Source organism: Pantherophis guttatus, chromosome 7, assembly GCF_059756535.1.
Source record: "Pantherophis guttatus breed Tessera chromosome 7, ASM5975653v1, whole genome shotgun sequence".
In the NCBI taxonomy this organism is placed as follows: Eukaryota; Metazoa; Chordata; class Lepidosauria; order Squamata; family Colubridae; genus Pantherophis; species Pantherophis guttatus.
The window spans coordinates 2966330-2981989 of NC_142069.1; the positions used below are offsets into that span (position 1 = coordinate 2966330).

The 15660-nt window shown below is 45.5% G+C and overlaps 1 protein-coding gene across 1 annotated transcript; it reads left to right on the forward strand.

Annotated features, from left to right (window-relative positions):
* The first annotated feature begins 1372 nt into the window (after window positions 1–1372).
* LOC117659008 (calmodulin, striated muscle-like) lies at window positions 1373–14712 on the forward strand. Its single transcript, XM_087874404.1, has 2 exons — window positions 1373–1948; window positions 14356–14712. The coding sequence occupies exon 1, from the start codon at window positions 1495–1497 to the stop codon at window positions 1939–1941; it is 447 nt and encodes a 148-aa protein (XP_087730530.1). The 5' UTR covers window positions 1373–1494; the 3' UTR covers window positions 1942–1948; window positions 14356–14712.
* Window positions 14713–15660: the final 948 nt, after the last annotated feature.

Below are 15660 nucleotides of genomic sequence, written 5' to 3' on the forward strand. Positions count from 1 at the left end.
CTTTCTATCTGAGAAAGGGGGATGCAGTTTGTTGAAACACTCTCTATCGCGCCTCTGTAAAAAGTGGCCAGGACAGAAGGAGAAAGAGGTGCTCTCCTCATCCGACGCAGGAAATGCAGTCGCTGGTTTGCGCGCTTCACTAAAGATGACGTGCGGAGAGACCAGTTCAGATTGTTAGTTATCTGCAACTGCAGATACTTAATGCTGTTGGACCACCTCTACAGCTGCATCCTTGCAAGCAACATGATTTTCTGCAAAGGAGAGTGAACGCAGAACAGAGGAGGCAAAATTAGCACGCTCGGTTTGAATTAGAACAGCGCTTGAAGAATTTTAAACACGCCGGCATGCCCGCTGACTCGTTCGCTTTTTCCATCTTGCGTCCACATGGAAAGTTCCAAACTTCTGCCTCTTCTCAGGAACTCTTCATTTCATTACATCTTTTTTTAACCTATTCGCTGCTACGTGGGAGTAAGATAATTTTGTCAGGAGAACCGTTGACAATACGTAAAGCCTGAAGTACAGATACCATTCCGTTTACAACCATTTGTTTAGTGACTGTTCGAAGTTGCCACATCCTTTTAAAAAATGACTTATGACCAGTTTTCACACAACTGTTTCACCATCCCCGTTGTCATGTGATCAAAATTCCTACGCTTGGAAACTGGCAGTGGTGGGATTCAACCGGTTCGTACCACTTCGGCTGAACCGGTTGTTAAATTGTTGGCTCTCCCCTCCCCTCCCAGAAGTCCCCACATGCCCCATTTTGGCTCCCACGTAAGTGCAGGGAGGCCTACTAGGCCCCAAATGGGGCGTGGGGTGGTGCGTCTCGCCCCCTCGTGGCCCGTTTTTGCTCCCAGGAGGCTGTAGGGAGGCCTACTAGGCCCAAAATGGGGCGCGGGGCGGTGCGGCTCACCCCCTTGCAGCCCGTTTTTGCTCCTAGGAGGCTGCAGGGAGGCCTACTAGGCCCAAAATGGGGCACAAAGGGGAACGCCGCCCCCCCGGCCCATTTTTGCTCCCAGGGGGGTGCAGGAGGCTGAGTACTACCTGTCACACCCTCTAGCCACGCCCACCATGGCCACACCCACCCAGGCAGTCATTAGGGCAGAGAACCGGTTGTTAAATTATTTGAATCCCACCACTGGAAACTGGCATTAACAACTGTTCGACTTGGCAGCAGAAATTCTGGGCTCAATTGTGGTCATAAGTTGAGGATTACTTGTATATTCAATTCTGGTTAGAAGAGCTGAAGTTGAAGACATTGAAAATTTAGCACGGATTACCTTCTATGTACTTCTGGAAGCCTACCTTCCCTACGTGATGTTTTCTCAAACCGACCGACCCACATCCGCGCCTGGAGGGTGAGGAGTGATCTTTCTCGTTCCTACACCACGTCTTCATCCTCCACCAGATTTTCCTGTTTCTACAAGGAGGATGAGTTGTGTTTGTTGTGTTTGAGAAGAACGACTGACGTGGGTGTGGGATCTGAGAAGCAACATGGCCAACCGACTCTCGGATGACGACATTAGGGAACTCAAAGGTGCCTTCACGCTCTTCGACCAAGATGGCGACGGGCTGATCACCTCCAAGGAGGTGGTGACCGTGATGAGATCCCTCGGGAAAAATCCCACGGAATCTGAGGTACGAAGCATCATCGGTGAGATAGAGGCCCACAAGAGCAAGGTAGATTTCCCAAGGTTCCTCTCCGTGATGGCCAGGAGGACAAGGAATTCCGACACCGAGGAGGAGATCCGAGCGGCTTTCCGCGTGTTTGACCGGAATGGAGACGGCTACATCAACACGGCAGAACTGCGACATGTCTTGACCGTCGTCGGGGAGAAGCTGACCGACGAAGAGGTGAAGCTGTTGTTCAAGGAGATGGACAAAAATGGGGACGGGAAGGTCAACTATGAAGAATTTGCGCGAATCATGGTGGAGAAGTAATGTCAAGGTACAATTTCTTTTTAAGTTGGTGACAATTCCAGGGTTCTTTTGTGAAACAGATGTTTGGGATGGCCACCGTATGTCCAATAATTAGGGGATAAGTCCAAAATATACAACAGAATACATAATAACCAAGTTGGAAGGGACCTTGGAGGTCTTCTAGTCCAACCCCCTATTCAAGTAGGAGGCCCTATACCCGTGACGGCGAACCTATGGCACGCGTGCCCGAGGTGGCACGCAGAGCCATCTTTCCAGGCATGTGAGCTGTCGCCCAACTCACCTGTAGCTGCGCATGTGCGCACGCTCCAGCTGGTGTTCGGGCCTCTGGTGCGCATGCACACAATTCAGGGGCCCCAGCTGGTCTTCGGAGCTCTCCTGCACATGCATGCACATTTGTACATGCCTGCAAGAGTACTTTTGTGCTAGCGTAGATGGCATTTGCGCGCATGCATTGCACGTGTGGAAACAAACTGCATGTCCAGATGGTGCGATTGCATGCACAGCGCACAGAGGGAGCTGCGTGAAACCTGCACACATACGCAGATGTGACGTGAAGCGTACAAAGTGCATACCTGTTTGGTGGATCTGTCTTTAATGACCTTCCATCCGTTGTCTCTCCTTCCTTCCTTCCTTCCTTCCTTCCTATCATAGGGCTGGAAGGGACCTTAGAGGTCTTCTAGTCTAACCCCATGCTCAAGCAGGAGACCCTATACCAGTGATGGCTAACCTTTTTGCCATCGTGTGCCAGGAAGGGGGGGCGGGGGAGGTTCGCGCTTGCTCGTGCCCACACCCATAATTCTATTCACCCCACCCCATGCATGTGCGAGCGACCCCCCCTCCCAGCTCCTGGCACGTGATGGCCCAGAAGGCCCGTTTTTTTTTTCTCACCTGGCTCCAGATCCTCTCTATGCATCTGGGGAGGGCGAAAACAGCCTTCCCCACCTCCTCAGAGGCCCTCCAGAGGCCCGAAACAGCCTGTTTCCCAACTTTTGGTTGGACAGGAAGTGACGTTTTTTGCTGTCCCCAGCCTCCAGAGGCCTCCGAGGGGGTGGGGAAGGCTGTTTTCGCCCTCCCCAGTTGCATAGAGAGGAACTGGAGCCAGGTGAGAAAGAAAAACTGGCCTTCCCCACCTCCCCAGGCCCTCCGGAGGCAGGAAACAGCCTGTTTCCCTATTTCTGGTGGGCCCAGAAGACGCATGCCGGAGCTGAGCTGGTGTGCCAGGTGACATGGCTCCGTGTGCCACCTGTGTCATGCGTGTCATAGGTTCGCCATCACGGCCCTATACCATTCAGGACAAATGGCTGTCAATCTCTCTTTAAGAACCTCTAGTGATGAGGCACCCATTTCTTTAGCAACAGATCTATCTAATCAGTAAAACCCAAAATCAAAGTTTCATTTTTTTCCCCACCCCAAGCACAAAGTCCAGAAACGGTTTCCAAGTAGAAGCAAAAGCAATTGTGTGTTTTTTTCTTTTATCAAAGCAGTTGATTGTTTTGCTATGGAGTTTGTAACTGTTGTCGTGTTGTACTCTTCCCAGAGTCACATGTTTGTGAGATGTTTGCGGCTACATAAATATGCTGAATAAATAAACACAAGTTGTTTACAAAAGATGATTTGAACTTGAAACGTTTCAAATTTGAAACAGGAGTCCAGCAGGCATGGAACTCTTCCATAGTCAGAACAATGCCAGGATTCTTCCATTAAAGTTGGAAACTTCCAAGACATATCGACCTCAAGCGTGATTCATATTCAAAATGTTTTGCACACCTCGGTGTTCAAGCCAACACTTGATTGTAAACCAAGGGTAATCCAGAGTGGAGAAATAGTAGGGTAATCTCAAAATTTACACAGTAGGCAGGACTATAAGCAGTTCATCAAACTCACAAGGTAGAAAGAACAATAATATATATTGAAGAAAAATTGGGATACTATAATGAAGGAATTTTAGCAACTGCTGTGTTTCAGGAATAAATGTTAGATCATTTTTTTTTCTGAATCTCGGCACCTTTAAGATGTGTGGACTTCAATTCCAACAGCATGCTGGGAACTGAACTTCCGCACATCTTAAAAGTTGCTAAGATTCAGAAACATTGCCTAGAAACAATACTTAGACTTGGAACATAGAACATAGGGACCTCAGAGGTCTTCTAGTCCAACCCGCTGCTCAAGCAACCCAACAGTTGAATGAAAAGCCAAGGGATAACCCAGAGTGGAAAAATGGTAGGGCCTGGCATGGCCTAATTGGCCTCCTACACCATGACAGGGAGGGAGGTGTTTTTGCCCTTCCCAGGCTCCGGAGGCTTTCCTCAAGCCTCTGGGAGGGCGAAAACGGCCTCCCCAGGCTCCGGAGGCCTTTCCTGAACTTCCGGTAGGCCCATTTTTCGCCCTCCCTGAGCCTATGCATCAGTGGTGGGTTGCTCCCGGTTCGCACCGGTTCTATAGAACTGGTAGTAAAACCGGCGGGAGGCTCCTCCCACTGACCCCAACGTCATCAAAATGCTTCTGCGCTTGCGCAGAAGGGTGCGCGCACGTTAGAGTGAAGCGAGCGTGTGGCCCCGCTGCGAATCAGTAGTAAAGATAAGTAGAACCGACCCCTGGTACTCTCAAACATTCACATAGTAGGCAGCACTATAAACAGTTCGTTAAGCTCACAAGGTAGAAAGAACAATAATATATATTGCCTAGATCAGGAGTCTGCAAACCTACACACTCAAAGAGCCATTTGGACTCATTTCTCACAGAAAATAAAACACCGGGAGCCACAAAACCCTTCCCGTGCCTGACTATTTCTTGAGTGGCCACAAAACTAGCATACGTAGTTGAATTAAACGTTCTGTTTACTTCTGAAACTTTTCTTTTCTTGGATTTATCCATGGTTGGCCTACCGGGGGTTGAAAAGCTCAATAAATCGCGTGCTGGCAGGTGTCACACATTGGTGGTTGTGATGCATATTTTTAGTGACGGAGCCGCAGCAGAGGGGTGAAAGAGCCACATGCACAGAAGCGGCATTGGTCGCGTTGGTTGATGATCTCTGGAGGGCTCGGGACAGGGGTTGCTCCTCTGTCCTGATCCTATTAGACCTCTCAGCGGCTTTCGATACCATCGACCATGGTATCATGCTGCACCGGTTGGAAGAGTTGGGGGTGGGAGGCACCGTATTGCGGTGGTTCTCCTCCTTTCTCTCCGACCGGTCGCAGTCTGTGTTGGCAGGGGGGGCAGAGGTTGACCCCGAGGCCCCTCATATGTGGGGTGCCACAAGAGTCGGTCCTCTCGCCCCTTTTGTTCAACATTTATGTAAAGCCGCTGGGCGAGATCATCCGTGGTTTCGGGGTGAAGTACCACCAGTACGCTGACGACACTCAGCTGTACATCTCCACCCTGGACCACCCCAACGATGCCCTTGAAGTGATGTCCCGGTGCCTGGATACTTAGACTTGGAAGACAGAACATAGGGACCTCAGAGGTCTTCTAGTCCAACCCCCTGTTCAAGCAGGAGAACTTATACCAATCGTATGCTATTATTTTCTAAGTATTGGACTGCCCAGGTGACTTTCTGGTGCGCACTCCTTCTGATCCAACATATTGTTTTTACTGACTGTGAGAAATGATGCTCCCAGGTAACAATAATGGGGGACGTAAACAGGGGTGGGCTGTCGGGGTTCACAGGGGTTTGGGAGAACCTGTAGCTAAGATTCTGTGCAGTTCGGAGAACCCCCAAATCCCACTCCTGGCTTAACCCTAACCCTGGCTTACTTCGGCCACCATCTTTCCTGCAACCTTCTCATCCATCCATCCATCCATCCATCCATTTTATATGCCACCCATTTGACTTACAACAGAGTAAACACGATGCGATCAAACACGAAAACATTAAGGTCATAAATATTGATGCTAAAATTAATATTAATAGTAAGAACAATGGCAAGGAAGGGAGGAAGGTACAAAGAGGCGGAGGTAGAATCTTTATGGGGCCAGAGACTGTAGTTTATCGTTGTTTATTTCTTTGTTTAGCCATTACATTAGGACCAATGTTGAAAAGGGAAGAAAACATGATAGTTGGAAGATAAAAGGAGAGGATAAATTGTCGTTCAATCCGAATCCTGATCAATTACTAAACCCAACATCCAGTGGTGGGATTCAAATAATTTAACAACCGGTTCTCTGCCCTAATGACCAGCTGGGTAAGTGTGGCTCGATGGTCATGTGACCGTGTGGGCGTGGCCAACTCAACGTCACTCACGTTGATGGGTGCTTCGTCTTAGCTGTTACAATGTAATAAGAGTTAACCAGAGAGGCAGTTTCTGTAAGCAGGGCAATAAAGATTAGGCTAGAAACACCAGCAGAATGTTTCCTCCCTGCCTTCCTTACAGGATTAGCCCTATAAAGTGGGGAAAAAAACAAAATAAGATTTCTTCCAACAACCGGTTCTCCAGACTGCTTAGAAAGTTAACAACCGGTTCTCCCGAATAGGTGCGAACTGGCTGAATCCCACCATATCAACATCGCAGTAAACACTTGCAGGACAGATACAATTGCGAAGATCAATCCAGCCCAGATTTTGGTATTTCATTACAGATAATCCTTGATGTACAACCACAACTAAACCCAAAATTCATGTTGCTAAGCAAGACATTTGTTAAGTGAGTTTTACCTTATTTTACGACCTTCCTGGCCACTGTTGTTAAACGAATCACGGCCGTTGTTAAGTTAGTAACCCGGTTGTTAAGTGAACAATCGGTCACTAAACGAATTGTTATAAATTGAAGACTACCTGTAGTGACTAGTCAATTGCCTCTAAAAAACAACTTCCAGGATTATGAATCCAGATCTTGCTTATTCTTACCTGCAGGAACAGAGAGGTAAACTGCTTTTGAACCTGGAAGCTCCATTCAATTATTATGACTAATAACAAATACAGATAGTCCTTGCTTAATCACTTAGCAGATATTCAAAGTTATGATGGACTTCAACAGAGCTACTTACAAACCCTGTTCTGGAGGGCCACCTCCCCCGTGTGATCACATTTTGTGTCTTTGACAACCAACTCACATTTGTTTGCGGTGTCCTGCGGTCGTGTGACTACACAATTTTTCATGTATGCTTCCAGTTTCCCGCAAAAGAACCAGCCATTGAGTAAAACAGATTTGCTTAATCATCACTGCAAAAATAGTCATAAAATTGGCATAAATTGGTTATGCGGTGACCCACTCAATGACTGCAATTCCAGGCTCCGTTATGGCCATAAATCAAGGACTACCCATAATGCGTCAATTGCAGTTCTGTAACCCAATCCACCCATCAAGATTTAACTTGGTGTTTTTCAACCTTGGCAACTTTAAAGTGCTGTGGACTTCGACTCCCAGAATTCCCCAGACAGCATAACTACTTATTGAAACAAATTCATTCCTACACCATCCCTGCCAGTTGACAATCTGGCTTCTGCCTACAAGGAAGAGAGCCATTATCTTTAAAAACACATTCTTTCCCTGTTCTCTAATCGTTCAGCCATCAGGAATTAGTTTCAACGCCTCAGCACAATTTATGCCTATCGCTCACCTTGAAATCTCCATTTCCATATTGTTGTGATGTTTCAGTTGAGTATTAATTATAAACTCTGGCCAGGAGTAATCATTACAAGAGATAACCTTCCCGGAGGAGCACACCCTCCCACTCAAAGAGTATCTTCTACACGCCGAGAAGGGACACCATTGGAAGGTACCGAAGATCGAGATTGTTAGAGAACTAAAAGAGAGGAATGCGAAGTGGGTTTATTTGGCCGAGGTTAAAATAGATGCATTGCTATCACTAGTGAGCCTTAGTGGATTTTTTGCTGACAGCAGGATTGAAATGACCAAGCTGTAAAGATTTATTTATATATATAAAAAAGAGATGGGATAGAGGAAGAAGAGAGCATTTGTTGTGTTTTAAGAGACGTTGAGAAGTTATCAACATGGTCTATACTTGTGAAGAAGGGAGAAGTCATTTTGTTTCTTTGCCTTTACTGTAGTAGTCTTTCCAAATTTGATAAATAAAAAATAAATATAATATATTTCTTGTATTTTTTTTCTTTTCCACTTTCCTTTTTGGCACTAATTTTCTTTTTTAGTTTCTACAGGTAGTCCTCGATTTACAACCCTTCTTTTAATAACCGTTCGAAGTTACAACAGGGCTGGGGAAAAGGTGACTTATAACCTTTTTCACACTTATGACTGTTGCAGAATCCCCACCGTCACATGATCCAAATCCAGACACTAGGCAACTGGCGTGTACTTATGACGGTTGCGGTGTCCCGAGATCACGCGATTCCCTTTTGCGGCCTTCTGACAGGCAAAATCAACGGGGAAACCAGATTCCAGGTTACTAACTTAACAACTGTAATGATCCCCTTAGCAACTGTGGCAAGGAAGGTCGTAAAACGGGGCAAAACTCACTTAACAACCGTCCTGCTTAGCGACCAAAATCCGGGGCGCGATTGTGGACGTACGTCGAGGACTACCTGGAATAGTTTTCATTTTTTTGTAATTGCCGTTTTTTTAATTAAAAAGAAAATCATAAAATAAAGGTAAGAGAAGGAGTGTTTGAAGGCCATTAGATAATTGTATGCCGTTGGCTTTGTGAGAACATCAGGGTTAGAGTAAGTATCCTGATGTCACACACATCCAGGCTTGTTAAGCAACAAAAATTAAGCTGTCCTGACCTTCCACTCATACTTGAGGTTGCCATGGACTGTGGGATACCATACCTCCTACCTCATCAACCAACCCAACCACAATCCATCTTCTACCTACCTTGTAGCACGCTAGCATTCCAGCAGGTTCCTCAGCCCCAAAACTGGGCCTGAAACCACAAGCAGGGTGGAGACCGGACTTGTGGGCCTCTTGTCTCCTATTAACAGACTCCAGATTTTCCTGTCTCGCCAGAGAGAAACCCAAGAGTGTGCTCCTCTTGAGGAGAGACACACAACGTTGGGTGCAACACGACCGGCAAGATGTCCCATGAGTTCACCGAAGCCGAGATAGGTGTCTTCAAGGAGGCCTTCTCCCATTTTGACTTGGACGGCGATGGAGTCATCACCAAGAAGGAGTTGGGGACCATCATGCGATCCCTAGAGCACGTTCTCCTCCACCTTCAGGAGGGCTTCACCGATGAGATGGTGGAGGAGATGCTGAAGGAGGCTGACCTGGATGAAGACGGGAAGGTCACCTTTGAGGAGTTTCTGAAGATGTTGGCCAAGAAGGAGGCATTGTGATGAAGGAGACCCTCCCCCAGATCTTCTCGTCTTGGTACAGTGAGGAAGACAGGGGAACTGGGATAACCAACGAGGATGTTTCTAGGGTGTATTGTGGTTTGGGCGAAACCTGGTTTCCTGGCTTCTCTCTTTCTCCTTTCTCCTTTCTCTTTCCCTCTTTCTCTCTTGACTATTTCTTTTTCTTTCTTTTTTTTTTTAAACAAGTTTTATTGGTTTTTTCTCCTCTCCCACATTCACCCACATCTTTTCTTTTTCTTTTTTTTAACAGAGTGTTGGCCGTTTCTTAACTTATACAATTAATCAAATTCAAATACATTTTACTCAATTACAATTTTTGCCAAAATCGTCTTTCCCCACTTTTCTTTTCTTTTTTTTAAACATATCTCAATATTTCTATACTGGCATACATAAACACCATCTTCATTTGTCCCTAGATTCTAACTTTACTATTTATTCATATTTATTCTCTCTTTTTTTAAAATTTGATTTATATGCCGCCCTTCTCCGGAGACTCAGGGCGGCTTACAATGCGCTAAGCAATAGCCTTCATCCTTTTGTATATTTATACAAAGTCAGCTTATTGCCCCCACAAACCGGGTCCTCATTTTACCTACCTTAGAAAGGATGGAAGGCTGAGTCAACCTTGAGCCTGGCGAGATTCAAACCTGCAGTAATTGCAGGCAGCTGGTCTTAATAACAGGGTGCTTTAAACCACTGTACTACCAATGCTCTTGAACAGTTTGTTCTTAAACAGTTCATTCTTTATCTTAATATATTTATATTTGTTTGTTCGGAGTTGCCTTTCTTCCACTTCATCTTTTTTATTGTACCGCAATCTTTCTCCTCAAACCTTCCCTCTCTTTCCCTCTTTCTCTCTTGACCATTTCTTCTGCATTCCAGATATACTGGAAACGGTGAATAGACTAAAAAATGTAATAGAATAGAATGGAATGGAATGGAATAGAAGAATGGAATAGAAGAATAGAATGCAATGGAAGTTTAGTTTAGTTTAGTTTAGTTTAGTTTAGTTTAGTTTAGTTTAGTTTAGTTTAGTTTAGTTTAGTTTAGTTTAGTTTAGTTTAGTTTAGTTTAGTTTAGTTTATTTGATTTGTATACCGCCCTACTCCCGAAGGACTCAGGGCGGTGAACAGCCAACAATAAAATACATAAATACACAAAATTTAAAAACCCGATAAAATCAAATTAAGTGGAGTGGAGTGGAGTGGAGTGGAGTGGAGTGGAGTGGAGTGGAGTGGAGTAGAGTAGAGTAGAGTAGAGTAGAGTAGAGTAGAGTAGAGTAGAATAACAGAGTTCGAAGGGACCTTGGAGGTCTTCTAGTCCAACCCCCTGCTTAGGTGGGAAACCCAAATCCAGATTCACTTAACAACCGTGTGGCTCACTTAATGACTGGAAGGATTCACTTAACAACTGTAGTAAGGAAGGTTGTAAAATGGGGCAAAACTCACTCAACAAATGTCTCGCTTAGCGACGTAAAGCTTGGGCTCAATTTTGAGGATTATCTCTCATTAATTTATGCAATTCTGAGGCATCTCCTGAGAAGGGAGGAGTGGGGAAATGTTCAAAAAACGACGGGTAAGATTTTGTCGACATGGTGATATCTTGATGTTTTAAAAGATTTCATCATATTCTATACAATATTCTGATTTTTGTCGGAAATTGTAGCACTGCTTGTTTTTCGGTGGGGGGGGGAATGAGTGGTGAGAAGAAGAAATCTTAATTGTTTTGTCAGGAAATTTCTTCTTAGTTCTCAGTTGGTTCTCTAATCAGAATAGAATCTGGAGGGGACCTTGGAGGTCTTCTAGTCCAACCCCCTACTCAAACAAGAGACCCTATACCAGTGATGGCTAACCTTTTTGCCATCGTGTGCCAGGAAGGGAGGGGGTGGGGGAGGTTCGCGCATGATCGTGCCCACACACATAATTCTATGTGCCCCACCCCATGCATGCGTGAGCGACCCCCCTCCCCGCTCCTGGCACGTGATGGCCCAGTAGGCCCATTTTTCTTTCTCACCTGGCTCCAGATCCTCTCTATGCATCTGGGGAGAGCGAAAACAGCCTTCCCCACCACCTCAGAGGCCCTCCGGAGGCCCGAAACGGCCTGTTTTCCAACTTTCGGTTGGACAGAAAGTGACTTTTTTGCTGTCCCCAGCCTCCAGAGGCCTCCGAGGGGGTGGGGAAGGCTGTTTTTGCCCTCCCCAGATGCATAGAGAGGATCTGGAACCAGGTGAAAAAGAAAAACGGGCCTCCCCCCCCCAGGCCCTCCGGAGGCAGGAAACAGCCTGTTTCCCTATTTCTGGTGGGCCCAGAAGACACGTGCCGGAGCTGAGCTAGTGTGCCAGATGACATGGCTCCGTGTGCCACCTGTGGCACGCGTGTCATAGGTTCGCCATCACGGCCCTAGACCATTTCGGACAGTCTTTTAAATTTAAACACACACACCCCTCCAGTGACGAAGCATCTACAACTTTTGAAGGCAAGCTTCAAAATCTACAACTAAGGAGAAATTTCCTGACAGTAAAAACAATTAACCGGTGGAACTACTTGCCTCCAAAAATTGTGGGTGCTCCATCATTGGAGGTTTTAAAGAAGAGATTGGACAACAACTTGTCTGAAATGCTATACTGTTTCCTGCTTGAACAGGGGGGTGGACTAGAAGACCTCCAAGGTCCCTTCCACTTTTGTTATTCTGTTATTCTGGTCAAAATGAAGTTTCCAAGGATTTTTTTTCTTCTATGCGTTTTATTTTTATATATATGATGTTTTTAATATTCCTCTAAGGCGCCTCGAGTCGCCATGTGCGAATAGGCGGCGATATAAATTTTATAAATAAATAAAATAAATAAACTTCAGCCGGTCCATTAGGAGAGAAATACCCCAGCCCAGAAGACCTGAATTGGGGAGAATGTTGTATCGGTATATATATATATATATATATATATATATATATACCGACTGTTTTCATCTCGCCTCTAGTAAAGGAGGTGCTCTCTGGGCACACAATATGAGTCACACACTTCACAATGATGAAGCAAAGAATGTCCTTTATGAGCTGTTGCAGACATCTGGTTATTTGTGGTTGATGCATGACAACATAGTCAAACAAGTTGGGGCTTAACAGAACGCACAATCCAACAATCAGTTGTATTGCACACTCACTCACTCTCTCTCTCTGTGCATCTTTCTTTCTTTCTCTGTCTCTGTCTCTGTCTCTCTCTCTCTGTCTCTCTCTGTGTCTCTGTCTCTTTGTCTCTGTCTCTCTCTCTGTCTCTCTCTCTCTGTCTCTCTCTCTGTCTTTTTCTCTCTCTGTGTGTGTGTCTCTCTGTGTCTCTCTTTCTCTCTGTCTCTCTCTTTCTCTCTGTCTCTTTCTCTCTTTCTCTCTCTCTGTCTCTCTTTCTCTTTGTCTCTGTCTCTCTCTCTCCAACAATCAGCTGTATTGCACACACACTCTCTCTCTCTCTCTCTCTCTGTGTCTTTCTTTCTTTCCTTCTCTGTCTCTGTCTCTCTGTCTCTGTTTCTCTCTGTGTCTCTGTCTCTCTCTGTGTCTCTCTGTCTCTCTCTGTGTCTTTCTCTCTCTCTGTGTGTCTCTCTCTCTCTCTCTCTGTCTCTGTCTCTCTCTGTCTCTGTCTCTGTCTCTGTCTCTCTTACTTTCTCTGTCCCTCTCTGTCTCTCTCTTTCTCTCTGTCTCTTTCTCTCTCTGTGTCTCTCTTTCTCTTTGTCTCTGTCTCTCTCTCTCCAGCAATCAGTTGTATTGCACTCTCTCTCTCTCTCTGCGTCTCTCTTTCTTTCTTTCTTTCTTTCTCTGTCTCTGTCTCTGTCTTTCTCTCTCTCTGTCTCTCTGTCTCTCTCTTTCTCTTTGTCTCTGTCTCTCTTTCTCTCTCTGTGGCTCTCTGTCTCTGTGTCTCTCTCTGTGTGTGTCTCTCTGTCTCTCTGTCTTTCTCTTTATCTCTCTGTCCCTCTCTGTCTCTCTCTTTCTCTCTGTCTCTGTCTTTCTTTCTCTTTCTCTTTGTCTCTGTCTCTCTCTCTCTGTGGTTCTCTGTCTCTGTGTCTCTCTGTGTGTCTCTCTCTGTCTCTCTGTCTTTCTCTCTCTCTCTCTCTGGTGCATTAAGTGGAGAGAAAGACAGAGCAACTTTGGATGGCTTCAGTCCAACAAGACCATCTGAGGTGCCAACCACCTCCTACTGAAATCTAAGTCTTGGCTCACACGAGGTGTGCTCGTGCAGCCACACAGGTAGAGTTTACTCCAGGTGTTCCATAGTCTCCCTTGCATCTTTGTTGTGATGTGATTTTCCCTGTAAGAACCTGTAAGACTAGCCCGGAACACGTGCGCGAAAGCTCCCGGAGCCAATCCTATTTGTGGGACCTGTGAATTTGTATCGTTGCTCGATTGTGGGATAGTGTCAGGATAATAGCGGGGTTGGAAGGGACCTTGGAGGTCTTCTAGTCCAACCCCCTGCTCAAGAAGGAAACCTTATATGATTTCAGCAAAATCGTTGTGCAATCTCTTCTTTGAAACTTCCAGTTACGGAGCAACCATAACTTTTGGAGGCAAGCAGTTCCACTGATGAATTGTCCTCACTGTCAGGAAATTCCTCCTTAGTTCTAAGTTGCTTCTCTCCTTGATTAGTTTCCATCCGTTGCTTCTTCTCCTGCCTTCAGGTGCTTTGGAGAATAGGCTGACCCCCTCTTTTTTGTTGCAGCCCCTCAAATATTGGAAGACTGCTATCATGTCACCCCTAGTCCAGAGGTGATATTCAGCCGGTTCGTACCAGTTCAGGCGAACTGGTAGCGGCGACTGTGGGTGGGGTAGGCCTGCCCCCGTCCACCTGCCCCCGTCTAGCCACGTTTTTGAACCGGTGGTAAGAATATGTGAAACCCACTGCTGCCCTAGTCCTTCTTTTCACTAAAATAGACACTAACTGAATAGTTACTCAACGCACAACCGCAGCAATTCACTTAACGACAGTGGCAAGAAAGGTGGTAAAACGGGGCAAACCCCATTCAACACATGTCTCACTTAGCCACAGAAATGTGGGGCTCCATTGGGGGTCATAATTCGAGGCCAGCCGTATTTTTCCAACATAAAACTCGCTGGGAGTTTCCCGTCAGTTCTGTGTTACAGCTTGTTCTTTCTTTCTTTCTCCGCAGCGTCCGCCGAGAACTTGGTTGGGAGCAAGCCATGGCTTGTCGCTTCAAGGGACTTTCCACCCGGAAAGATCAGCCCTGCCTCCACCTGCACCTTTGCCCCAAAACCCAGAAATTCTTCCTCAGGTTCAAAAACTGGATTTGCAAGCCGAGAACAGGAGAAGAACTTTTATCTGCAATCCTGGGTAGCAAAACTGCTCTCCAAAGAAACTTTTGCAAACGTCCCTACTTCGCTTTGCCTGGAGAGGATCTTCTCCAAGCCTCGGGTGTGAAATAAATGTCTACTTTTTCTCTTGCACGGAACTAAAAAAAAAATGTTTTGCTTTTTTTTTTTTTAAATTAAAAAACAGCTGAACAGGCGGGAATCGAATAGAATAGAATAGAATAGAATAGAATAGAATAGAATAGAATAGAATAGAATAGAATAGAATAGAATAGAATAGAATAGAATAGCTGAGTTGGAAGGGACCTTGGAGGTCTTCTAGTCCAGCCCCCTGCTCAGGCAGGAAACCCTATGCCATTTCAGACAAATGGCCGTCCAGTCTCTTCTTAAAAACCTCCAGTGATGGAGCACCCAGAACTTCTGGAGGCAAGGAGTTCCACTGGTGAATTGTTCTCACTGTCAGAAAATTTCTCCTTAGTTCTTAGTTGCTTCTCTCCTTGATTAGTTCCCATCCATCGCAGGATCCTTCCTCTGGAGTGGAGTGGGGAGTGGGGAGTGGAATGGGGATTTTATTTATTTATTTATTTATTTATTTATTTATTTATTTATTTATTTATTTATTCATTCATTCATTCATTCATTCATTCATTCATTCATTTATTCATTCATTTATTCATTCATTCATTCATTCATTCATTCATTCATTTATTCATTTATTCATTCATTTATTTATTTATTTATTTATTTATTTATTTATTTATTTATTTATTTATTTATTGGTTCGATTTATATGCCGCCCTTCTCCGGAGACTCAGGGCGGCTTACAATGCGTTAAGCAATAGCCTTCATACTTTTTGTATATACCTGCTTAGTAGGGCTTTCGGGGCCCCCTAAGCGGTGTTCTTTTTTATACAAAGTCAGCTTATGGCCCCCACAATCCGGGTCCTCCTTTTACCTACCTCGGAAGGATGGAAGGCTGAGTCAACTTTGAGCCTGTTGAGATTTGAACTTGCAGTAATTGCAGGCAGCTGGCAGCTAAGTACTACTTTAACAGCACTTAGACCACTGTGTCACCCAGGATCCTTCCCCTGGAGTGGGGTGGGAATGGGGATTTTGCAGTATCCTTCCCCTGGAGTGGGGTGGGA

Coding starts and splice junctions, on each gene's coding strand:
- LOC117659008 (XM_087874404.1), top strand. CDS start 1,495: ATGGCCAACCGACTCTCGGATGACGACATTAGGGAACTCAAAGGTGCC.